Source organism: Saccoglossus kowalevskii, chromosome 4 (assembly GCF_978046115.1).
Source record: "Saccoglossus kowalevskii chromosome 4, keSacKowa6.1, whole genome shotgun sequence".
NCBI classification, from domain to species: domain Eukaryota; kingdom Metazoa; phylum Hemichordata; class Enteropneusta; family Harrimaniidae; genus Saccoglossus; species Saccoglossus kowalevskii.
The window spans coordinates 11,022,818-11,048,396 of NC_140644.1; the positions used below are offsets into that span (position 1 = coordinate 11,022,818).

General features: G+C 34.8%; 2 protein-coding genes across 3 annotated transcripts in view; one reads left to right on the plus strand and one right to left on the minus strand.

Moving 5' to 3' along the window:
- The window catches only part of LOC102805795 (vacuolar protein-sorting-associated protein 36-like), a 9,324-nt gene extending 279 nt beyond the window's left edge, over window positions 1-9,045 (minus strand). The window contains exons 1-13 of the mRNA XM_006824413.3: window positions 8,878-9,045; window positions 7,704-7,772; window positions 7,092-7,162; window positions 6,683-6,797; window positions 6,084-6,152; window positions 5,483-5,566; window positions 5,265-5,297; window positions 4,930-5,007; window positions 4,354-4,488; window positions 3,279-3,344; window positions 2,835-2,899; window positions 1,917-2,001; window positions 964-1,040 (exon numbers count right to left, since the gene is read on the minus strand). Of these exons, the coding sequence (XP_006824476.1) occupies window positions 964-1,040; window positions 1,917-2,001; window positions 2,835-2,899; window positions 3,279-3,344; window positions 4,354-4,488; window positions 4,930-5,007; window positions 5,265-5,297; window positions 5,483-5,566; window positions 6,084-6,152; window positions 6,683-6,797; window positions 7,092-7,162; window positions 7,704-7,772; window positions 8,878-8,973 (1,043 nt within the window). The 5' untranslated portion in view covers window positions 8,974-9,045. The remainder of the gene's footprint in view (window positions 1-963; window positions 1,041-1,916; window positions 2,002-2,834; window positions 2,900-3,278; window positions 3,345-4,353; window positions 4,489-4,929; window positions 5,008-5,264; window positions 5,298-5,482; window positions 5,567-6,083; window positions 6,153-6,682; window positions 6,798-7,091; window positions 7,163-7,703; window positions 7,773-8,877) is intronic.
- A 511-nt stretch (window positions 9,046-9,556) lies between these two features.
- On the plus strand, window positions 9,557-25,020 carry LOC100376447 (kelch-like protein 5). Of its 2 annotated transcripts, none has more exons than XM_002741064.4 (10): window positions 9,557-9,695; window positions 10,058-10,367; window positions 11,212-11,408; window positions 12,881-13,093; window positions 14,798-14,987; window positions 15,813-16,037; window positions 17,354-17,516; window positions 17,724-17,936; window positions 19,285-19,456; window positions 21,406-25,020. In XM_002741064.4, exons 2-10 carry the CDS (start codon window positions 10,088-10,090, stop codon window positions 21,490-21,492), a joined length of 1,740 nt encoding a protein of 579 aa, XP_002741110.2. In that variant the 5' UTR covers window positions 9,557-9,695; window positions 10,058-10,087; the 3' UTR covers window positions 21,493-25,020. The 2 variants fall into 2 exon arrangements, with proteins under 2 accessions (XP_002741110.2, XP_085353885.1); XM_085497759.1 differs by having other exon boundaries at window positions 12,881-12,937.
- Window positions 25,021-25,579: the final 559 nt, after the last annotated feature.

Genomic DNA, 25,579 nt, shown 5'->3' on the forward strand with positions numbered 1-25,579 from the left:
AAGTCAAGAGAAGATCAAGTCCCCAATATTCCTAACAGGAAGCACTACAAAATGTCTGTATTTTGTTGAGTGAGTGGTTCCATCAAAGAAATGAACATGTCATTGTCATAGTCCTTGATCAGTTTTAGTGACTAAGAACTATAATCAAAGCGAGGGAGTCGTCACCTGCGTATGCGTCAGATGTCCATAGCTTGTCATTGTTTAAAACAAGCATTTACCCATGTGCCTTCGCGTTTTTAATATGCATTGTTACCGTCCCTTGAGAGTCTATTCTCGCACAGGTGACAATCCCTTCGCTTTAAATGTTGGGAGAGTAAATACAACTGTCAAGTATGTCAGAGAAATGGTAATAAGTTTGAATAAAATCAGCCAAGACGTATACAAGACCATTATTTCTTAATAAAATCAACATGGCCGTCAGACAAACCACAAAATAAACTGATGTGTATAAAGTAGTCAAAGTTTAAACAAGAAAATCATCAGAGATAGCAGATCTCTAGGCATCTATTTTACAAGCACTGGTTGAAAGCCTGTATTTCCAATAGTATTTATGCATTTTTAATGGAGTCACATGACCATATATGGTCATTAAATATGTTGATCTGATTTAATATGCAATGTTTTCAATGAAGCACTGGTTGAACATCTATAACTCCAATAGCGTTAAATTTATGCATTTTTAATAAGGTCATCCAAATTCAATAATAACTTAAGCAGAATTACAACCCATTATGTCATGGTTTTGTACCACATTTAAAGGGTGGTGGTTGTTGCGCTGCGTCATGTGCAATATAGGACTCATAGCGACGTATACAAAGCTTGTAAAATACATTGTTTTATTTACATGAAATTAGAACACGCACTGGGCGACGACCCCCCCACCCTTTAACCCTTATCTTGTCTTCCAAAACCAAAACCCGAACTATTAAAATACTGACATGACAATATTATCTGATACATTACCTTCCTTTTGCTAATAAAACTGATATGCCAATAATATGTGATAATTCATCAGCTGAAAGACATCCCTTACTTGATAACTAAAAAAACAAAAACAGAAACATTGATTTCAAAGTTAGTTGTGACGTTTTTGGAACTACTTTATTGTATGCGTCAGAATACATACTTCTGTAATGGTGTTATATGTCACCTGATCACCTGAGTGGATTGATATTTAGAGAGTGGTGCCGTTGGGGTAACTGAAAATGGCGGAATAAACAAGTTAAATTTGAAAGCTTTCTGGTTTCTTTGATGTTCTGTGTGTTCCTGAGTCAACACATCTCAGTTGTGCTATTCTAGTGGCATGGTATTGGGGACTATGATAAAAACAAGCAACCTCTGGGCTGAGATAGCTTCGCTGTTAGCAATGCACATTTCAATTAAAAAACTGAAGATATCATTAGAAAATGAACAAATATGAGAGAGGTCTATTTGTAGTACCGACAAGAATTCAAAAATATCACTTTTTTCCAAAAATGACAAATATTCATCAAAATCAGAGAATTGAAGATATCATCACGAAATGAACAAATCTAAGTGAGGTCTACCCAAGGTACATATACACTAAGTATCAAAGCAATAAAAATTGTAGTTTTCAAGAAGAAAGTTGACATGGACGACGGACAATCACTTATATGATAAGCTGCACTCGACAAAGTTGAAAGCGAAGCCAATAAAACTGCTGTGTCTCTAACATGGTACGCAGACTATGTTCTATGGATGACTGTTACGTGATTGGCTGATAATTATAGCATGATATATTAATTAGAAAAATCTAAGCAGTAAATTCAGACTAATTTAAAGGCGCCTACTGCATAGTTTGGTTATCAGCCTTAAGTGCTTCCAAAATAACATGGATCTAAAAAGGAAATGTCCATTAATAATTGATTATGTAACAGCGACCAGACACTACTCACCAGCTCTACAGTCTGGTTTATTGCTTGTTCTTCTGCATGGGACACCAGTTCTAAAACTTTGACTCCACTTGCAAATATTCTGAGCCTATAAGGAAAAGGGAACAGCAATACTTTAAACTATGAAAGCTAGAATTCAGTGATGAGTGACTCTTCATGTCTTGAGAATGAACTAAAGGAGTGGTTTTATTAGGGGAGGGAGGGAGGTATGTTTGTGATGGTCAAATGACAATGTTGCAATTATTTTAGTAATGGGAATGTTGTTTTAATGTTGCCATACGAGTGCATAGACAGAATTGGTGGTGTCATGTGACCTAATTAATATGCATAAATGTGATTATTGGCAAACTATCATATATGTATTTAGAGATATGCAACCAGATGTATTAAGGGTTGGGTTGAGTTGGGTATTATATCCATAGCAACCACCAAGTAAAATGTTTTTGATGAACATAAAAATAGTTGACACTGGATTGAGGATAACATAGTACATAGCAACCATGATCTCACCTGTACACAACCATAACAAAATCCAATACATAAGTTCCACAAGTTCATTACCAATAGAGCTCATACTCAGAATATACATTCATTTTGTAAACGACTTTGTAGTAGTGGGTCATCACGGCAGTATAGAAGACATGTATTGAGTATACCTATCAACCATGATCCCACAAATTTATATGTTCTATAACAATAGCTTATACATGGCGAAATTTCCATTCATTTTGTTGACAACATTATGAATATCCTTAGTACCACCATCACACCAATCAGTTCAACAGCATATATTTCTATTTATTGCAACTTATTCAGAAACTTACATGTACACTCTAATCAAATTTGCATTGTTCACTTAGCAAGCCGATAATTTGTTGTCAATGTTGCCATATACCACACAATACATGATGAGCATCTTACCTTAATGGCAATCCCAGAATTTCAAATTGTTTACAGGCTTCGACAAGGTCATCCGGTGACAATAACTAAGAGACAACGTATGATATATAGAAAATATATTATGTATCAACTCCAGGTAAAAAACAAATAGTATGCATAAAGCATGCACACTTCTATTACCACCTCTGTCATCAAAACTATGGCAGACCTCTCGGTTTGGAGTCTAGAAGTTCACAGGGATCAGCAAGGGCTATTTTCGTAAGCTGTAATCAATTGTTTTTATTTTCGTAATAATGTAATTTCCTCACTTGCAATGTTTACTTATATACCCACACTTTAAATACCTCAAAAGTAAATAAATTGTATCATTATAAAAACGTAATACATGTGACACTATTAAAGTGAGGAAGCTCATTATAGATGCATTACATCATGCATTTTGTCTATGATGTATAACATTCTTACCTCCATACCCCTTGCTCTATTAACTCTACAGTACACATCTGTTAATGCCATTATACCACCATTATCCTGTAAATAACAGTAAAAATCAAGTGGGAATATATTCAAAATTTCGCTCCCCAGGAACACACTGTATCTGAGTTTTATCCAAGTTTTACAACCCATCCCGACCAGTCACAATCCCGGTCATTGAAGCCAATATGATCTGAGCCATGGACAGTACCATTAATTTTGAACCCAACCTGTCCTGCCAACACTCTGGTCTCACTGCCTTCATTTCCAACCTATCTTAATTTACATGATCAACACTTAGACACCTGGTGCTTTTGTACACCAACCCATATCACTACAATGTCAAAATCCTGGTCCTATGAGCATTGTTCTTCAACAACCCAGTGACACTGACATGACACTACCCTGAACCCAAGAGCCCTAATGTTGTTCAAACTAACCCAAACAAAACACACCGAGTTCCTTTGTTGATACTGGTAACCTGTTACAATCATGCACCAAAAATACAGTATAGCCTGAAGTGTACCTTCCAAGTATTTGCTGTAGTTACTTATTCAGGCAAATTTTACAAACTGCAAATTACATTGATTTTCAAAGCAAGCTAAGCTAACATTAAATCTAAATGTTAACTAGATGTTAACACTCCTACTGAATTGTATCTTGTGTGAAATATTTAACTATGAAATAAAGTTTACTGATTCTAGACTCCACTTATTTGTTTGGACACCTGTGTTGCCATTGGAAACAATCACCTAACAATTCAGGTTATAATGTGCTATACATGGTCAGTGTCAGTGTACTACTGTAAAGTAATTTATTTGCACTTGGAATTTATCTTAAGGATGAATCAGTGAAAATAAAATTCAGTGAAAATACCTTTTTTCCATATTTTACATTCAACTCATCAAAAATCAGTGAAAATAAACTTTATACAAAACAGCAAAAATGTCTTTACAGCAAAAATTAATTTTAGCTAAAATAAAGTATTATACAGTATACATTTGTAGAATACATGATGTGATCACCTCTAATATTTATATCATGAATAATATAGGATGTGACTTACTTTGATGGGAGTTTCTAAAATAGTGGCCAACTGCTTAGCTAATTCTTTATGATACTTAGTCCCAGATCCATGTGTTTCCCGCGTCACAGGATTAGTTATACCAAGACTTAACAGGTAAGCTTTGAATTTAACAGTCTGAAAAACAACAATAAAACACAAATTAAAAAAAAGGTAGTTTTAAATTTGCCCTTCACTTGACACAGGACTGACCTTGAAAATTTGCTGCAGCAATCTACCATGTATGATGATCATTTAAAGTTTGATTAAAATCAGCCTGTGCATTTCAGAGAAGTAGTTGTACAATCACTTTATACTCACTCATACAGATGTGGGTAAATTCCCAAACATCGCCCAAAACAGGATAGAATCAAAAGTTTATTTACATAACCACCTTTTTACTCACACATACAGACTATAGGATTGTTTTGAACTCATGTGGTGCCAGTAATGAGAAAAAACATATCCCTAGATAATGTACAACACAAATCATCTAGTTGAACAGTTCTACTCATTTACTCACTTTTACTAAGTACTAAACTCAACCATCACAAGAAGTAAACAACAAATTTATAATACCTCATCCTCTGTAATGTCTCCCTTCTTCTCTTTAATTTTTGTTGCTATATTTTTGGACAAATCAACCATTTGTTTTGCCTAAAAAGACAAAAAAAGTCCAATGTAGATCCACTGACAGATCATTACATGCAGTTATTTTTTTTTTGCACATCACCAAAAAGTGGAGAATATTTTGCAAGATAGCATTTAAAGCGGGAGTGTCGTCACCTGCGCACACGCAGGAATTGAGTCGCAAGTGACGATAACAACACACGCAAAAAAACAATGACATGCTGTGGTCATCTGACGCATGCGCAGGTGACGACTCCCCCGCTTTAAGCTATTACATTACTCACCTGATGCATTAATTTATTCAAATCTTGAAAAGCCTGGATAAAGAACAGAAGTAAAAACAGACTGGTGATATATGCAAATTAGAATAATGTTAATATATATCACTAGGGACAACAAAATTCATTTTGAGGCAATAAGTTGCCATATTTGGTTTTCCCATGACATACATGTAAGTAGTTGTCAATTGCAATTCCTGCTGATAAACGTTATGAAAATTTACCATTGAGATGTTCTGGTCAGTTTCTTTCCTTTTCTCCTCCAGCTTTCTTTCAATTCCTACAATCCCTGCATGAACTTTTTTCATCTGAAATCAAAACAAAGTACATGCTTAGTTTGACACTGAAAAAGAATATCACTACCTTACTTCAAGTACAACTGGAAGTTACACTCCAACTTTGTATTACTTGCAGAAAATCTGCCACTTGATTTCTTTCTTACATGTAGATCCTTAGATGTTTACTGGGGTCAGTGGGAGGTCTCAAAGTGGCAAGGCAACTTTAAATTATGATGTAATTATGTGATTTCTTCTCTTACATGAGAGTAATAAGTGTAGACAAAACAAGTTCTTCTCAATGACATAGTCCCTGTTGGGTGAACTGAAATTTGAGGTAAAAACACAAGGATGTCGAGGGAATTTCATGAAACAAAAAAATAAATTGGCATAAATTTGAAATTTAAAATGGCTGCCAAATAGTTAAATTTCATCAAAACCCCCAAATAACTGAAGAGAATATGCAAACCATTATGTCTTTCCCTTATGTCATATTTAATTCCAATCAGAAAAAATGTATCTGAAAAATACTACTTATTTATATTCTTACTTTCAATGGTTGACTTGATTGATGCTCCCATAGTCGTCTTGACAACTGTTCTGATAAACATCTGTAAAACTAAATAACAGGACTCAACATACAATGAATAACAAGGCGAGGCACAACTATACTTGTGTCCTAACCTAGAGTACGCACAACTGCTACATTGAAACAAAGTGAGACTTCCGCTTCCATACGCACAACTACCATGATTGATTTACATACATCACATTGACATATATTCACTACAAGAATTGTTTTATGATTTGATGATTGATTTGGAAAATTCAATAATTTTTTCAAAACTAAAGCAGTCTACAGTAATAATAATTACCGTAAAATCTGTATTAGAAGCCGCATCTCTAATAGAAGTCGCACCCATTCTTTTTGAACAATTGAGAACCAAAAATTCATCATTTCTCATATGTGTAGATGCTCTAATAGAAGCCGCATCCCCTCTGTTGCATTGTACCATTTCAATAGAAGTCGCGGCTTCTAATACAGATTTTACAGTAATTTGTATTCCGCCACCAATATTAAAGATATACCATAGACTCTAATCCACAATTATGTTTTGTACGGAATATGGAAATGTACTGATTACTTACCTCTGTCTGCCCTCCTTCTTTAAATGAAATTCTAATATACGGATACTGACTATGTACAACTGGGCCTGCAGGTTTACTGGCTTCAGCAGGATGCAAGAATAAAACAATTTTGGGACTGTACAATGGAAAAAACATAGTTATATTATTAGATACATAAATTAGATGCGCACATAAGCCAAAAATTCTATTAATTATTCTGCATGCGACCATAGATAAACCTCTGGTATCGGTATTTACTTAAGTGCATGCGCTACTAGTACTACAGCCAATAAAGTATTGCAATAGGCTGTAATTACATTTAAAGAATAAACCTTCGTCTTGCATGGTATTTATTCCAAGAGATTACGCAAGCAAATTATCATATACCAGCACACTGAACTTGCGTGAATCAACAAATATTTGAACTTGCCTTTTAGTGAAGCTTGATTTTTGTTCTTCAGTGAAAACAATACTTCTCAAATTCAGACAAAGTGAGCAATTCTGTGGAGGATAGACTTCAAGGCTTAAATGCATTTGTACAAAGTGTTCATGCCAGCAGCAAGGCAGTCAAGATGAATAAATTAATTGTAATTCATTTCACTTTCTCGGTTTTCATCAGTTATATTCATACAATACACTCATATTAAGCATGTAACTACAATGCACACTTTCACAACACACTGCCTTAGAAGAAGAATTGCCAGAATCACTGACCTTAAAAAGTACAAAACATGTTGGTGCAAAATTAATAAGCTATAGGGTGTTATTATGAACAATCAACCAAACACTGAAACCAAAACAAACCCTACATCGAAGTCTCATACATTGTTCTCACAACTGTGCTGCAAACTTAAGAGGGTGGGGGGTTCGTTGTGCGTGTAAAATTGAATCGTGTAACTTACACAAATTGTATTTATAACATGGGACCCATTGTTTCAACCACAGCCCTAACTCACACAGCGCAATCACATCTACAACTTGATTATATATACATAACACATGCACTAACTGAAGTATACATTTGTTACCAATATCTACTTACTGGTCTTACTGCATCTTGCCAAAGAATTCTGTATGAGGTTAGTTGTATGTTACCTCGTTCAAATTGAGTCTGTATAACAACAGCAAAAATAATTAGACGCATAATAACAACGACAGATTTTTACAAAACATCCAGATTGGGCAATTTAATGGTCAGATAGGGAAATAGTTTAAAACATGCATTCAACTCTCTTTAATATCAAATTAACACCACAACAGCATAGTTACCAGTAGTATATTCTTCTTTATAGCACAATTCACATTATTTAATATTACTGAGAAGTTGATAATCCTTAGCTAAGTTCTGAACAAAAGTGCTACCCTGTGATACTTTTAGAATAATAATAACTTTATTGTATTTTTAAAAATACACAATTTTCTATCAGTACAGTTGTATATGGCAATAAAAAAAAAACAATGAAATAAAAAATAAAATTATTTGTGGATAAGATTACATATCATGTTTTTTTTATTTCTAACTAAGAAGACATTGTGTATAAATTCTCCTACAGATTTGATAATATTTTTATCTGTGCTTTGCAATAAATAAATGAACTTTTTCAAAGTGATATTTATTTGGAACATTTCATGAAAAAGTGTAGTTCGTCTTCTATTTCTTGAAGTGAGTATTGAACACAAATTCTATTTTCTAATGGTTTTTTTTGAATGAGTTTCCTTGTTACAATAGCTAGGTTATGGTTACTTGTTCTGAAATTCTTCATTTTTGATTCAGAAGAGTTAAATATTCTTCAAAATTGTATTTGGTTTCCAATGTAGCATATGTCCTCAGTTTAGTTTTTTCTTTCACTATTTTTTGGCTGCATCGATTAATATATTTTTGTTTGATAGTGTTGTTAATTATTTTCTTAATGTGCTGTTGTGTAACTTAATTTTGTGATTTTGTTGATATACCTGAGTCAGTTAATATGTCATTCATACAAGATTCCCATTGTAATTTGGACAGAGACTGTTCTAGAAATGCTTGTTTTGTATTCTTATTTAGTGCTAGATCTTTAACACGAATCCATTATTTCATCATGGTGCAAATAAGTTAACATCATTACAACCTACCAACCCCCCAAGGGTTGTAAATGGGTCATCCCAACCTAGCAAACTAGTAAATATTTTCTAAAATGGTATACGCGGACTGTTGGACATTTAATTCATCGACGTACCTTTTCTTCGCCATCATAAATCTTCACGTCTGATTGCTGGGTTATTATGGACTCTGTTGGCATCAACCTTCCGTCGGACCACTCAAATCTGTCCATTTCCAACACAAAACAGTACACAACGAAGGGATCTGGATTATATACCCACTTTATAGATCTCACTTCCGTATATACGCATGTCACCTCTAGAGGGCGTCCCTAATACACATTCTCAAGTAGGAGCCCCCAAGTCACAACTAAAATGCCCCTTGTAAAAGTACAAACTTGGAAAGCAAGTACATGTATATTTATTTAACCTCAGATTTTATACATATAACTACATATACAACATTGAATTTTCTACTTTTACAAACATAGCGGGTTTTTTTTCTAATGATAATTAGTTATCGAACTACAGGTACATTAAAACCAAGAGCAAAGAAAAACTGCAGATATACCGGTAATAATAGTTAAAAATCAGTCTAAATTACTCAATGTGTACCAGTACATATTCCTAAAACTTTGGACTGGGTCACCCCTTGATATACTGGTATTTACGCAGCTACTAATAAATATAAAAAAAAGATTTAAAAAAAAAACAGCCTGTGTGATGTCCCCGCAATACACATTTACTTTACGACATTTCTAATACTAGTACATCGGTAGATTTATAGGGTCTCCTGTGCTTTTTTGAGTAACTTAGGGTGCCTGCCTTCAGAGATTAAACTTTATGCGCCGTGGCCGTGCGCACAAATGTACTGAGAGGGCGGAGCACAAAGCATAATGATTGAAGTTTGATCGATGAATGAAATTTTGCTTCTGTCTTCCTTTCAAACAATTTGGTAAGTAGAATTTCGTTTTATTTAAATAGTACGATAAGTTAGTTGTATTGCATGTATGAAGTAAATTATCCTTGTGAGGCGTTTATCTGGAATTGTCTGCTTCGTTGATGACTTGATGTTGTTTTTGAGTCACGGGCCCCGACAGACCTCACACCACGCAACACAATAAACATGGGTGATGAGGATCATCTGACGGTATTATCATAGTGTATGAGATGGGCGAACTTGGCATAAAATCTGCCAGCAAGAAAATGCGTTGGTGAAGATAAATTAGATTGGAAGTACAGTACGTAGTAGTCTCGCCATAGAAATGTTGTTTTCTTCAAAATTTTCTCTGATAAAATATACCTTTTATTTAACAGTAAAACTGGCTTAATTTTGTAAAAAAAAAAATGGAGGACAATAGCGACGGTGAATGTTTCCGGTCCGTAAGCCATGCTGAGAAAACGTTTAAAAAGATGGAAGACTATTTACACAACAAGCAATTGACTGATGTGATACTAGTTGCAGGTGATATGAAAATCCCTGCACACCGTCTTGTTCTTAGCGCAGTCTCTGATTACTTTGCTGCTATGTTTACTAACGATGTCAGGGAAGCAAGGGAAGAAGAAATTGAACTTCATGGAGTTGACCCCGAAGCTTTGAGATCTCTCATCAAATATTCTTATACCGGTAAGTACAGATGTATCAACAATACATTACTATGTGTTCTCATTGGAAAAGTTACATTACTGTGATTGAAAGAAAACAATTTAGGCACCTATTTTCTTGATTATGCCTTCTGATCTAAATCTCAGGGAAAACATGATGTGTTACATTGACTGTAGTGGTTTAAATATAGTGGTTTTTGAGTAGTCAGTATTGTCTGCAATGAATATTACTCCACTTCCCTAATTTTATTACCTGGTTTCCCCATCTACATACATCTAGATTTGTAAATATTAGTAATCACATTTAACATCCTACATTTTGACTATGCATTAATCTTGATTCAAAAAAATCTTCACACACAAATGGGAAAAAATCATTGCTAGATTTTATAAGCTAAGAAATCCCTGCTTATGTAATTTAATCAAACATGTTTTCTGAGTCAGCAGTTTGGCTGTTATGTCGGTCTCAGACTGTGGCTCTCTGATGCAACTCTAGTTTGATGATTGTGTTATGAGGGTGTGTACATCATGTACCAGAAAAAAAGGGGACATCTTGTGCGACATACGAGTATGTGAAATATTGTTCCAGTTTAGGGTTAGACAATATAATAATAATAATTTTATTACAACATAACAACCCTCAGAAGGAATGAAAATAGTTATAAGTAAAATGGAAATATGTGATAATCGAATTTAAGCAAACATATACCAGATATGTTGGTGCATTGAGATATTTTCTCAAAATATCTGGGGAAGACACCTAGGTAGAACCATCCTGATTATTCATAGTTACTGGCATTATAAAATATTACCGTTAAATGCTATTAAATTCATGTCAGTTATTATGATGTTGTCATTCTTTTCAGGTCAACTTGATTTAAAAGAAGAAACTGTAGAAAGTTTATTATCTACGGCTTGTATATTACAATTATCGGAGGTAGTTGAAGCTTGCTGTGGTTTTCTTATGAAACAGTTACATCCCTCAAATTGTCTTGGAATACGTTCGTTTGCAGATACCCAAGGATGTAGCAATTTGTTAAAAGTTGCTAATAATTATACAACGGTAAGTGTTTTACAGCAAGAGCTGAAATTAATAGGTGGTGGTCGATGCGCCACACAAACGTGAAATATGGGTCTTGTATAAACAAAGATGTTTACTTTGACTGTTTGCAGATGAAGTACCAACTGAGACGTTACCCAGCTTTAACTAAGTAATTGGAAGATATCGAAGGAGCCATTGACGGTTGCTGGATTTTATTTTCACTGAATCATTTTCTCAATGAAAATTAATTCCAAGTGAAAATAAAGTATTTTACAGTAACTTCTTTTTTCCTGTCAGTGTTCTTTGCAACATTGTACGGGTAATATTCCTAGGAACATTACCAGTGGTGATTATGTATAACTTCCCTTCAACCATTGGAAATTAACAATACTTATTTGCATATCAAAAGTCCAAACTATTTTATAAAGGTGTTTCAATTGTATGCTTGAGATCAAATAATAATTGACTGTTTTCTGGAATAGAACATTCGTAGCTATATATATAGGTTTTAATAATTTACCATTTTCATATTTTGCTCAATTCTACCACTCAAAATCTGACTTTTGAATTGAAATCCGTAAATCCCATTTGAAAATGATCCTTCAAGGAGTGTTGGCTTGCTGGTATTGAAAGTGCTGAAGTCAAGACAAACACTACTGGTAATGTTCTTAGGAACTTTGCAATATTGTAAGGGAGATTAATAGTGAGATAGCACCCAGGATAAAAATAATGAGTTTCTGATAAACCCAACCTTGTCTTGTTTTTTCATACTGACCCTGTATCCTTTTTATGGCCAAACTGGAAAATAGGCACTTCTAGGTACACCTTTCAACTTTACTTTAAATTCTTTGAACCAAAATGTCAACCTGTACATGCAAGATGTGTTGTATTATGAAAAATCCTCGGGGGCGGACATCCGGGCATTTTCTACCGCCTGGCAACCCTCGCGGTGAAAACAAAGACCAAAAACTCGCAGAAAACGATACTTTGCGATGGTTGTCCCCTGAACAGTGTAACAAGATTAGCCCTACGTGTGTAACATATATGAATTTGGTTGTTCAGGATTACTTCAAAGTTGAGTTTGTGTTGTTTTCTCGAGTTTTCACCGGCTCCACCGGCGTTCCACAGCAGCGCGCACAGAGCCCATAGAAATATGTGGTACAGTGGTGCGCGTCTTAGCAACGTAGAACGTCCGTGACGTAGCTCCGCCTCCGAGGGTACTCTCATATAGGCCAAGCAGCACTGCAGAATAATTAATTGAGAATAATTATTTAATTTTCATAAAATAAAAAAGTTATTCCTATCAACCTATTGTACTTTTATTTTCAATGTCACTATTAAATTTACTTGGCCCCACTATAAAATCTGTCCGCAGCTGATATTGACAATATTGAAATCGGAATTTCTCTAACTACTACTATAAATTTTCCATGATGTGTTAGGAACCTTTTTTTGTGCATGTAATTCTGCTATTTTTGTTTTATTTATTACAGGAACATTTTGTTGAAGTGACACAAAATCAAGAATTCCATATATTATCCGTAGAAGAAGTATGTGAATTATTTTCCAGTGATGACTTGAATATATCGAGTGAAGAGATGATGTATTATGCTATGCTTACATGGGTTAATCATGATTTAAGTAGCAGAAAAAAAGATTTAGCTAAATTAATGCAGCATGTTAGATTACCATTACTTACACCACAGGTAAATAACAATAGAACATTTCTAGCACCTTGCGAGCTCTCGTGTGATTCGGCAAATTAGCGTGTCAAAGGTCATATTTTACATTTGGTACATCTGTTAAGTTACCGGGTAAGTAATATTCACAAAAAAGGGTGTTAAAATCCAACATTATTTTTGTTTTTTTCGTTAGAAATATATTTATATAATTCAAACAAAGTGATTCTGAACAAAACATCTTAGATTAGTGATATTATATCGTTCGGATATTCTTCCATTGTTACTCAATTTCTCACCTCAGGAACTTGTTCAGGATCATGAAGTCAGAATTATACACAAGTATAAACAAAAATGATGGTAAATAACCAAAGTTCGCTATGAAAGAGCTGACAGAAATAACCTAGAAAGGGTTGATTCCTTGTCATACCATTCAGAACGTTATAAACTCACTCCGTGCGAGATCACGCCAGGAGCTGAAAATCCCCCATTGAATAGGTGTGGCAGTGTGTTCTGAGGATGTGGTGTGTATAATGTTTTGAAGACTGAATGTAAACGTGTGTGTGTGCCCAAGTGTCAGTGTAATTAACATAGTGGTGACATAGAAATGAAAATTCACTAACAAAGTGACAACACTAATATGAAGCACCATCAATTCTCCTTTCTAGTCAACTCCCATCCTCCTCGTGACAGGCAACCGTCCATTCTGCTTACCAAAATATTAGCATTACTAACATATGTGGGCGAATGTTAGCTTTGCGTCAATGCAAAGCTAATTTGCATTGACACCTTGCTGATGTGTCGTGCATTAGCATATTCATTGTTAATTGATTCAAATAGCTTTTTAGACTTCAATACGGAAACTAGAAAAGTTGAGTTGTGCTCTGCCTAGGGAATAATTTAATTTATGACTTTATCATTTTGAGTTGAAAAATATAAATTTTTGCTATTAAAAAATTAATTAATTAATATGAATTATATTTATTATGGAAGTTAGTTGGGTGTTTTTTTTAGCAGTCAGAACTGTGTTTATGGCCCCAGTACATACCAATGGGGTACACTAGTTTTGATAGTTCAGTATAGGAGTATTTTTAAAATCCATTCATGTGTTGTCCTGCATGTAAGATCATTGATTGCTTCCAAATGCTTATTTCACCCGTTACTTTTTCCCCAATTATTATCATCTTTTATTCGTTCACATTGGGCGTCCAATCGAAATGGGGAATCTTGTTTCTATCTATCTGCCGTCAAACGTCATTTCTCTGACATGCCCAGACCATGAATTACAAGTTGATACAAAAAATATGCATGTTGATTGCCCGTAGTTTTTTGTTTTGACCAATTGGTGGTAATTTTAGCTCTCCATCTCTCATGTTGGTGATATTTTTATCTGTTCTTAAACTTGATTTTGTACTTTGACTTGATTTGTTCAAAGTACGTACAATATCAAGACATTTTGATGACTTTTGGCTGACTTGGCAGCCATTGCTTTCATCTGCAATTGCAGTTGTTTTCTTGTACATATATCCTCCCTTTTCTTATTGATATCTGGTGTTTAGTTCATATGGGATAACTTTGAAAAAGTACCAACAGGGGCTATGTCATTGTCAATGATATTTTTGTGAGTCGGTTGACTTTTTATAAGGGGTTCTGTGTCATGCTTATGATGGGTCTCTCTCAAAATTGATAGAAAGTGCCTGGTCATTGAACTATTTTTCCCATTTTTTTCAGTTTTTATCCGATCATGTTGATACAAATGTGCTGTTCAAAGGTGATGACCAGTGTCAACGTCTGATAGTAGAAGCTCTTAAATATCATTTACTGCCTGAACGAAGAGCCTCATTACAGTGTCAACGAACTAAACCACGGAAATCTACAGTGGGCTCACTTTATGCCGTAGGTGGCATGGATAATACTAAAGGTGAGTACGCTTATATATAATCCCATGACATTTTTTTTTTTCTTAGCTTGATGTCAGCAGACATCAGCAATGACAGCCTGCATCAATCTGAGCCATAGGCGAGAATTGATGCTACTTCTTAGGCGGTATACCGGTAATCATGAATGTCTGTTGACGTCACCCTAAGAGAAAATATCATGGGATTGTATATTTAGCATATGTTTAATTTCATCGAAAACAAAATCGTTTAATGGTGGGTATAGACAGTGGAACTATTGCTGCTCATTCATGACGTTTGCTTCAAATTTGTATTTTTGAAAAAAATGGCTTGTAATTGGGAGGACATGATTTTGTAGCTTGATCATAGTAATCGATAATATGATACTGTAAAAGGGTTAATTATTCACCTGGTTTTAATTTCGCTGACTGGAAAATGCGCTAAATTAAAACCCAGTGAACATGTAAAATTCAGCATAGAAAACATTATCTAAATGATGAAACCGTGAGTTTAAAACCCACTGGATATGCCTGAAATGCTAAATCAGTGAAATTTAAACCTAGTGAAAATTAGTCATTTTACAGTATTATATTTATTCACCGATTTTTGAACAAGTCTAATAGTACCTAAACTAGTCTGTTGGAACTTATTTGATGCAGAAAAAATAGATTAAATAAATTACTGGAAAAAGTGAATGTGTTGCAATGGAAGCTTGCGAAATCAAACGTGATGCACCAAGAGAGGTCACATGGAACATCGTTCTATTTCTTTTTATGTTTACTACCATTGCCTGTCTCTTATTCTCTAGTGCATTTGCTTGAACCGATTATTTTTCTATGTATTGCCAGGTGCTACAAGTATAGAGAAATATGATTTGAGGACAAATAGCTGGACACAAGTTGCCAATATGTGTGGAAGAAGACTTCAGTTTGGTGTAGCTGTATTAGATGATAAGCTTTATGTTGTTGGTGGACGGGATGGTTTGAAGACTCTCAACACAGTAGAGTGTTATAATCCAAAAACTAAAAGCTGGACAATGATGCCAGCAATGTCAACACATAGACATGGCCTTGGTAAGATATTGTCCATGTTTGGAATATATATTGCATCAGATTTATTATCAGATATCAAATATTCTGTCAGCCTAAACCTGCATCATTGTGATGTTAGATTGGGTAACAAAAAATGATGCAATGTTTCTGCAGTTATGGAATTTTTAAGTAAGAACAAAAGAATAATTTATTCATGTTTAATCATATTGATATTAATTTATTTATTAATGTCTCTGTGTAGAGTGACACACATGTGTATATAGCAGGGTTACAACATTCTATGCTATGCACTAATCAGGTTTGAGAATTAAAATGAGCTGAGTCTGCATAACCCTGAATTAAAATCCCATTTCAAAAAAACAACGGTTTACACTTTACAATTCGAACACGTTCTGATTCCCAGTTTGCTGATCGATTTATAACAATAGACAGGATGTCTGCATCTTTAGTATGTTTTCCCGTACGTCTGTTTTGAGTAAAATAAATCAAAAGGTCTATTTTAGAGCGAAACACACATACACTTCACTAGTATGAAAAAAACAAAAAAATTTTCACACACAGAACTACTGGTAACTAAAAATATATAACATGTAGGTTGTCAAATTCTATCTTCACTGTGAATTACAGGTTTGAATATAAGCGTCCATGAACCTGGGTCTCATCCTTAACTTCAACTCTATTTTGGGTTAAATTCAACAAAATAGAAATAACACCTTATAAAACGTAAATGTATCTAATTACATACAGACCTCAACTTTATTTATAACTGTTTGCTTAATTTAGGATTAAGAAAAGTGGCAGGGTCAAGATAAGTGGCTGATTCTAAGCTGGATAGATGTAGCATGTTTGACTGGGCTTTGCTTACTATCTTGCATAGAATCAATGACTCATCCAGTATTGCACTGTGAGGCAGTCATTATATGTTATAATATTAATTGTATTGCATTCTTCATATTTGTTTTTACTTGGCAAAATGGAGTATTGTGTTCTGAAACCAGTATACATGTATGATAAAAACTTCCCCTTTAGTTTTGTGCACAGCGATACACATGCCAGCTGACTGTGGTTATACCCAAGATAGCATCATACACAACCATAGGAGTTGTGTACCTGTATCTTGCATATAAACCAACAAAAAAATAAGCAGAAACATTACAGATATAAACACATAGGCAGGTTCACTGAGAAAACCCAAAAAAGGGGGGAAAAAAAAACTTGCATTCCCAGTGTTTCAAATAAAACAGATAAACCAACTTGCTATAATTCTTCTGTATGTCTATATTGTGTACTGTGTATATTATTATTTGTGTATTTTGTTGTTTGAATTTATATTTCAGGTGTTGGTGTTTTGGAAGGGCCTATGTATGCAGTAGGGGGTCATGACGGATGGAGTTACTTAGCAACGGTGGAAAGATGGGATCCTCAGAGCAGACAGTGGAGTTTTGTATCACCGATGTCTATGCCAAGGAGTACTGTTGGAGTGACTGTTATGAATGGAAAGTAAGTCAATAGCTGCAGACTAAAATGAAAATGGTGCAGTGTAGCATGTATCAAGATGCTCGGAATCAGCAGGTTGCATCAAATAACATGAGTCATCTGTTGAAGTAAAACACAAGGTTTTACTTCAACTAGCTGTGTATACGATTGTACACTGCAAGTGATTCAGATCACGCGCATATATTAATTTACTGCATATTTTTGTTACAGGCTATATGCTGTGGGTGGCAGAGATGGTAGTTCATGTCTGCGTTCTGTCGAAAGTTATGATCCACATACTAATAAATGGAGCACATGTGCACCTATGTCTAAAAGAAGAGGTGGAGTAGGTGTAACTGTTTGTAATGGTTGTTTGTATGCGATAGGTGGACATGATGCTCCAGCAAGTCAACAAACATCAAGGCAGTTTGACTGTGTAGAGAGGTACGTAGTCTCTTGTGCAGATATACACCTATTGGAATATGCTTGGATTAATTACAGTCAATTCAGTTTGACATTAACATCATGTAGTGTGATTACTGATGTGGATAATGTTTGTGTTTATAGTTTGATTCAGGTACCCTTCGCATAGGCCCTTTTTGCTACTCGCAAATGATACATTTTACCACTCGCATATACCGTTTTTACCACTAGCATATGGCATATTTTGCTACTTGCGACTTGCAACTTGGTACTCGCATATGGTACTTTTTCTAGGTCGCACATACCTCTTTGATTCAAAAAATGGCGTACTGGCAGCCATGTGTACCTTGTCTGTATCATCCTGCATGAAAGGCAAGGTATATGAAGGGAAAATGTTTGTTCTTCTTGTTGTTTTGTTGTCATTGACTCTGTCATAAAACTTGTTCTTGTATTTATAATAACAAGAACAGTTAATTTTTATCCAATTTCTTTCAAACTTGGTTAATAAATTAACCAGATTGACCAATTTTGATTATGGTACATGTTCTAAGTATATTTTTCAATATTCATAAAATTTAAACCAAATTGTCTTCTTTCTGTGGTTACTATGACACTTTTTATCTGATTATCTTTAAATTTGGGAATCTTATCAATTGACATAAAATGTCAACAAGTTCAATTTTGGTGTAACTAGCAAGTGCAATATGACTGAAATAAAAGTTTTTGGACAGAATGAAGACATTTATACTGTTTAATAATGGGAACCTGATGCAAAATATTAGATATGTTGCTGTACTACTATTTTTGTATACAATTCAAGTTGTATTACTTGTTGAGGAATGTACTATTATTTGAGGAACATGAATTAATTTTTTTATGTAATTTTGATAACTATTTGAAGTCAGTATTTCCATGCAACATGCTTAGATAATATATTATTGCACCATTTCAGAACTTTTATACTCACCATTGCTATACAAAGATTAGATAATATATTGTATTATATAAAGTTTGTTATCCATTCATTTCATACATTTGTTATTTAAACTAGGTTCTCAGTGGACAAAGTTGTAATAGTTTCGCTATGTATTTTCTGACACTTTGAGCATTGGTCGTTGCATTGAATCGCTCTCATTAAGAGTCTTATAGCGATGAATATAACGCATGTAAAACACAATATTTGTTTACACGAAATTTGAACATGCTCTATGCGACGCCAACCACCATTGAAATTTAATACAATGGCAGGGCAAGTGATAGTCATTTACATATGTATGTCAATTTGTTTTTGGATTCAATGAAGTGGTCATGCTTTTCTCTTTTGTGTTCACAATTGCAAAAAAGATAATTTATTACGTTTATTGTGTAGGTATGATCCAAGATCTGATACGTGGACCACGGTTGCTGCAATGAATATTTGTAGAGATGCCGTAGGTGTGGCAGTCCTTGGTGATAAATTATATGCAATTGGTGGATATGATGGATCAACTTACCTTAATGCTGTGGAATGCTACGATTCACAAACCAATGAATGGACTATGGTGAGTATACCAGTATGTCATTTTTCGATCACATACGGTCTGTTGCCTTTCTGTAATATATGAATTTTCTTTTACTAAATTTCAAATTCCTCAACTATATTTTTAAGATATTTTCCAAGGTAACTTTTTCAAAGTCAAAGATGCATCAAGGAATGAGCATAACTACATTGTAGCTACATCACAAAAATGGTCTGTACATAAGTGATGCATTATATTTGCTTAGAGTGTGCATGCAATGTGTGTGTATACACAACATGTGAATGCTTGATTGTTGTGGTACAAAAGTAAGTTACGGAAAGTAAGTTACGAAACATGTAACTGTGTAATTACTATATATATTATATTGCAAGTGAATTGGTGGTGATACACGAGTCGAAGTTGAGTTTCTTGTTTTCAGTTATGAATTAACCTTGACTTTTTACCTTGCCCGTACCATCAAAGATGGAAGGGAAAGGTATATTAAGGGGAAAATTTTGTCTGTCGTCGTTGTCGTCGTCGTTGTTAATAATTGTTATTGTGTGCATAATAACTTTACTAATTCTATTCCAAACTTGATCACCTTATTCATCAGTATAAATTCTTCCCTGAGTATGTTAACAGATGTCCTGTATGAAAATATCATGCAAAAATTGAGAAAATCTGATAAAATATTTTGACTGTTTCTACTTGACTGATGACAGTGGAAATATGCATTGTTGTATGTGTTCGATGAAGCAAATGATTTATCTTGTAATAATATCCTTGGTAATGTATCTCAGAAGCCCATACTGGGTTTCAAAACCAACTCATGGAGAGAATGCACAGTCTGATACACATTTGCAAACCTACAAATAAAATCTTTACAGAAAACAAGATGTCAGAAAATCAATATAAACACTCCTATGAACTGGGTGCCAAACTTTGATCAAGATCTGAAGCTAATAGAAAATCTGTTTAGTTCAAAGCTATCAAATCAAAAACAATACATAAAAAATACATAAAAAGCAAAACATTTCATCCACATTTTAAAAAGAAAATTGTTCTAAAATATATGTATTCTGTTTTTGACAAACAGTTCATTCGACAAATGAAAACTCACAGGAATATGTTTCAGCTATTAGAACAGAATGATAGAGTTTTTATAATACTAGTTTAAAAATGCACTTCAAAGATTGCAGTGTTTGAAGATGTAGATTCTCAGGAGGCAACAGTACTGTTGACTTCTCCCTTCACTGGACACCAACTAACTATTTAAGTTGATTTGCTTACAAAGCAGAGCTTGCAACATGATAGCTTTTCATATAATACAGTAGTCACACAATGAGGCAGTTCATATTCGTCTCAGTGAATCATTAATTTTTTACAGACACCTGTACAAAATACTTGGACAAAAGCCAGCTAAGATTTTCTGTTATCTTGCATGTTTTATGAATCTATTCACGTCTAAATGCAGCACTTTTTTTTGCGATGAGGCATTTGTTTTTATACTAAAATATCTGAATTACATTGAATAAAGCTGGAAATTATGTCCCTTAAAATAATTAAACAAATAAGGCACCAATGTTTTTGTAAAATATTTACATCTTTTAAGGACATTCGGTAGACTGATTCCCCACTGTTTCAACCCCAAAACTTGTTTGTATTCAAAATTAATTATGACAATGCATATTTATATTGAAACAAACTATGATAGAGGGAATTATATTATATAACAAAGGGCAAGGTCACCAGAGTTCAACTATGTTTTACACATGTTTTCTTACATGATGATTACCGATGTGAAATGTCAAAGAAAACTTGCCTGATGTATTACATGTTTATCACAAAAATTGTTATGATGACCATATATGTATTATATTACATAATCCTCACGTGTAGAGGGATTATTTTCAAGGTCAACTAATTTCAGGTATCAAAGTATTTAATAACTGTATTGTTATTTTCAATGACTTGTTTCAATTATATTACAGATGGCACCGTTATGTACAGGGCGAGCTGGAGCATGTGTTGTACAAGTACCAGACCTTACATCACATCATCACCAAGTCCACATTTAGCAACTTTTAAAGAGACATGACTTCGCCTTCACCTTCACCTTCACCTTCGCCTTCACCTAATCCTGTATCAGCAAACTGAATGTTGAATGTAGAGCTGACGATGCTTATCATTGATGTTATAAGTGAAATATGTGACAATTGTCATGATACAGGTGTCACATGTTCCTCCCATCACAGTCACATGTTCCTCCTATCACAGCCACATGTGTCACCAATTACAATCACATGTCTCACCAATTACAGTCACATGTCCCTCCCATCATAGTCACATGTCCCTCCCATCATAGTCACATGTCCCTCCCATCATAGTCACATGTCCCTCCCATCATAGTCACATGTCCCTCCCATCATAGTCGCATGTCCCTCCCATCATAGTCGCATGTCCCTCCCATCATAGTCGCATGTCCCTCCCATCATAGTCACATGTCCCTCCCATCATAGTCACATGTCCCTCCCATCACAGTCGCATGTCCCTCCCATCACAGTCACATGTCTCACCCATTACAGTCACATGTCTCACCAATTACAGTTACATGTGTCATCCATCATAGTCACATGTCCCTCCCATCATAGTCACATGTTCCTCCCATCATAGTCACATGTGTCATCCATCATAGTCACATGTCCCTCCCATCATAGTCACATGTCTCACCCATTACAGTCACATGTGTCACCCATTATAGTCACATGTCCCTCCCATCATAGTCGCATGTCCCTCCCATCATAGTCACATGTCCCTCCCATCATAGTCACATGTCCCTCCCATCATAGTCACATGTCCCTCCCATCATAGTCACATGTCCCTCCCATCATAGTCACATGTCCCTCCCATCATAGTCACATGTCTCACCCATTACAGTCACATGTCTCACCCATTATAGTCACATGTCTCACCCATTATAGTCACATGTGTCATCCATCATAGTCACATGTGTCATCCATCATAGTCACATGTGTCATCCATCATAGTCACATGCGTCATCCATCATAGTCACATGCGTCATCCATCATAGTCACATGTCTCTCCCATCATAGTCACATGTCTCTCCCATCATAGTCACATGTCCCTCCCATCATAGTCACATGTCCCTCCCATCATAGTCACATGTCCCTCCCATCATAGTCACATGTCCCTCCCATCATAGTCACATGTCCCTCCCATCATAGTCACATGTCCCTCCCATCATAGTCACATGTCTCTCCCATCATAGTCACATGTCCCTCTCATCATAGTCACATGTCCCTCTCATCATAGTCACATGTCTCACTCATTACAGTCACATGTGTCATCCATCATAGTCACATGTCCCTCCCATCAGTCGCATGTCCCTCCCATCAGTCACATGTCCCACCAATTACAGTTACATGTCTCACCCATCAGTCACATGTCCCTCCCATCATAGTCACATGTCCCTCCCATCACAGTCACATGTGTCATCCATTACAGTCACATGTGTCATCCATTACAGTCACATGTCCCTCCCATTACAGTCACATGTCTCACCCATCAGTCACATGTCCCTCCCATCATAGTCACATGTCCCTCCCATCACAGTCACATGTGTCATCCATTACAGTCACATGTCCCTCCCATTACAGTCACATGTCTCACTCATTACAGTCACATGTCCTTTTCATCACAGTCACATGTGTCATCCATTACAGTCACATGTCCCTCCCATTACAGTCACATGTCTCACTCATTATAGTCACATGTCCCTCCCATCACAGTCACATGTGTCATCCATTACAGTCACATGTCCCTCCCATTACAGTCACATGTCTCACTCATTACAGTCGCATGTCCCTCCCATCACAGTCACATGTGTCATCCATTACAGTCACATGTCCCTCCCATTACAGTCACATGTCTCGCTCATTACAGTCACATGTCTTCCATCATAGTCACATGTCCCTCCCATCACAGTCACATGTCCCTCCCATTACAGTCACATGTCTCACCAGAGTCATTTATAAATCATATGTTCCACTCATAGCATACATACTTTTTTTTATTTCTTACATAAATATATAATTATTTTTGTCATTCATACCTACATTTATTTTGCATATAATTTATTTATCCATAAGTTAAACTTTTCTTATATTAAACTTTAAAAATATATTCTGTAATATTTTTGTTCTTATTATATTTGTTTTTACCTCAAGCTTATTTACTTTTGAAGTATAGGCACTGTTAACATCTATGATGTTATCTTATCTATGATGTATGTGATCAACTTGATATAGGATTGTTTTAACAATCCATACAACAACACTTTATTCAGAAAAGATAATTGTATAGTCTGTTTAAAAAATGTGTAGGGTTATTTTTATTGACCTTCATGTTCTGCCAGCCGATCTCGGACCAATTTCATTCCAAGTTAGATACATGTGAATGTATGCCTGTGCTCACATTTCAGTTAATTCTATATGGCTGTCTGGTGGACATTTTAGTGTTGATTGCACTAAATTCAACATGTGTTGTACAATAATAATAATAATAATAATAATGTGCTATTTATTCATTTACAAGACCATACTGAAGCCAATAACAAATTAGAGAGTAATTTGAAATAGAAATTATAGTAACTGTTTATATTCAGAAAAATATACCTTTCATGTGTAATGAATAATAACTTAATTAAAATGCTTTTTGCTGTTCATACCTAAGTTAACGATTTACAAATTTGTATCACTCAAAGCTTTCAAAATTGTCAACATGTATCTATTTTCGTTTTGGAAAATGCTGTTCAGGAGCCATATTTAGGATGCTTTTTCACAATAAGAAACGTGTACATGTACATATTTTGGACAAGTATTGATCCAGAATTGAATTGCATAGTATAGTATTGGATTGTTAGAGCAAAAGACAGGTCATACCATTTCAAATCAGATTAGTTAACCTTTTCACCACCAGACTTTCTTGTCCAAATATTTCTGCACTTTTTTCTTGTATTCTGTAATATATCTGGAAATGAACCCCAATTTTGGAGCCAACAGACAAAATTTGAGTCAATTTTCAGTTTTCGCTCAAAAAATTTGTCAATTTTTGTCCCAATCTTCTGAAGGACAATGCAGACTATAAACAGGAGTATTTTGTGAATTTGTGATGAAAAGAGGGAACTGCTGGTGAAAAGGTTAAGAGAGTTGAAATCCTTGAATTATCTGATTGATGGTTGAGTTGTTTCTTAATACTGTGAATCATGGCCTGTTTGTTTTGTTTGAATTGATTGTTATTCTATGTATTACATTATCTCAAACATATTTATTCTGCAAAGTAGACAGTATCAATGATATCTCTATGGGATGGTGCAATTTATATGGCATGTAACAATTCAGTGACAAAAAGTATTATTTTATTAACAATTTCACTAACATTCTAACTGTTACTGTTATTTATGTTTTTAGTTTGTATTTTTGTACGTTATTATTATTCTCTTTTGTTTAAAGTATAGTGTTGTGAGTTGCTACTCATATTATAGCCAGCAATAAGCTACAATAAATATAATATGCCATACATATGAAGCCGTTCAGAGTTATTAATTTGGAACAAAGCAATTGTGGGCGTATATGTGTGAACATGTTTAAGTGTTGTCGCTTGTGATGACTATCCAGTTTCCAAAGTATACAGTCTTCCGTTATTCATTATATACATCTTGTATGATTTTAAAATTTGAACTTTAACCTCATTAATTGAAAATGATGTACCTATAATTTGATTGAATCTTTCCTTCCTCTGCCTCATATGAAATACAAAATATGGCTATGAACAATTCTAGAAAGTTTCAAGACTGTACCCATGAACATTTTACCATTATGCTTGCACTTTGACTAAAAGAGAAAAATGCTCTAAAAGGGGGTGTTGTGGACAAGGAGAGGTGGTTGCACGAAGATTAGACAAATTAGAGGTAATTAGGTGAGAACATCCAGATGGAGAGGAAGACGTATGAGGAGAAAAATGTTGAAAGAGATGTGGATAGATGAATCGGTAATGTGAGTATTATCGCCAGGATCACTGTAAAAACAGCCAGGCTGTCATAAAAAGAAAAAAGCATACTCGTTCTACCATTCTTCCATCCTTTGT

Bases quoted from the DNA above. Each gene is read 5' to 3' on its own strand.
- LOC100376447 (XM_002741064.4), top strand. From the start codon at position 10,088: ATGGAGGACAATAGCGACGGTGAATGTTTCCGGTCCGTAAGCCATGCT. The intron at 10,368-11,211 runs GTAAGTACAGAT...CATTCTTTTCAG, and splicing joins CATCAAATATTCTTATACCG to GTCAACTTGATTTAAAAGAA. The intron at 19,457-21,405 runs GTGAGTATACCA...ATTATATTACAG, and splicing joins AAACCAATGAATGGACTATG to ATGGCACCGTTATGTACAGG.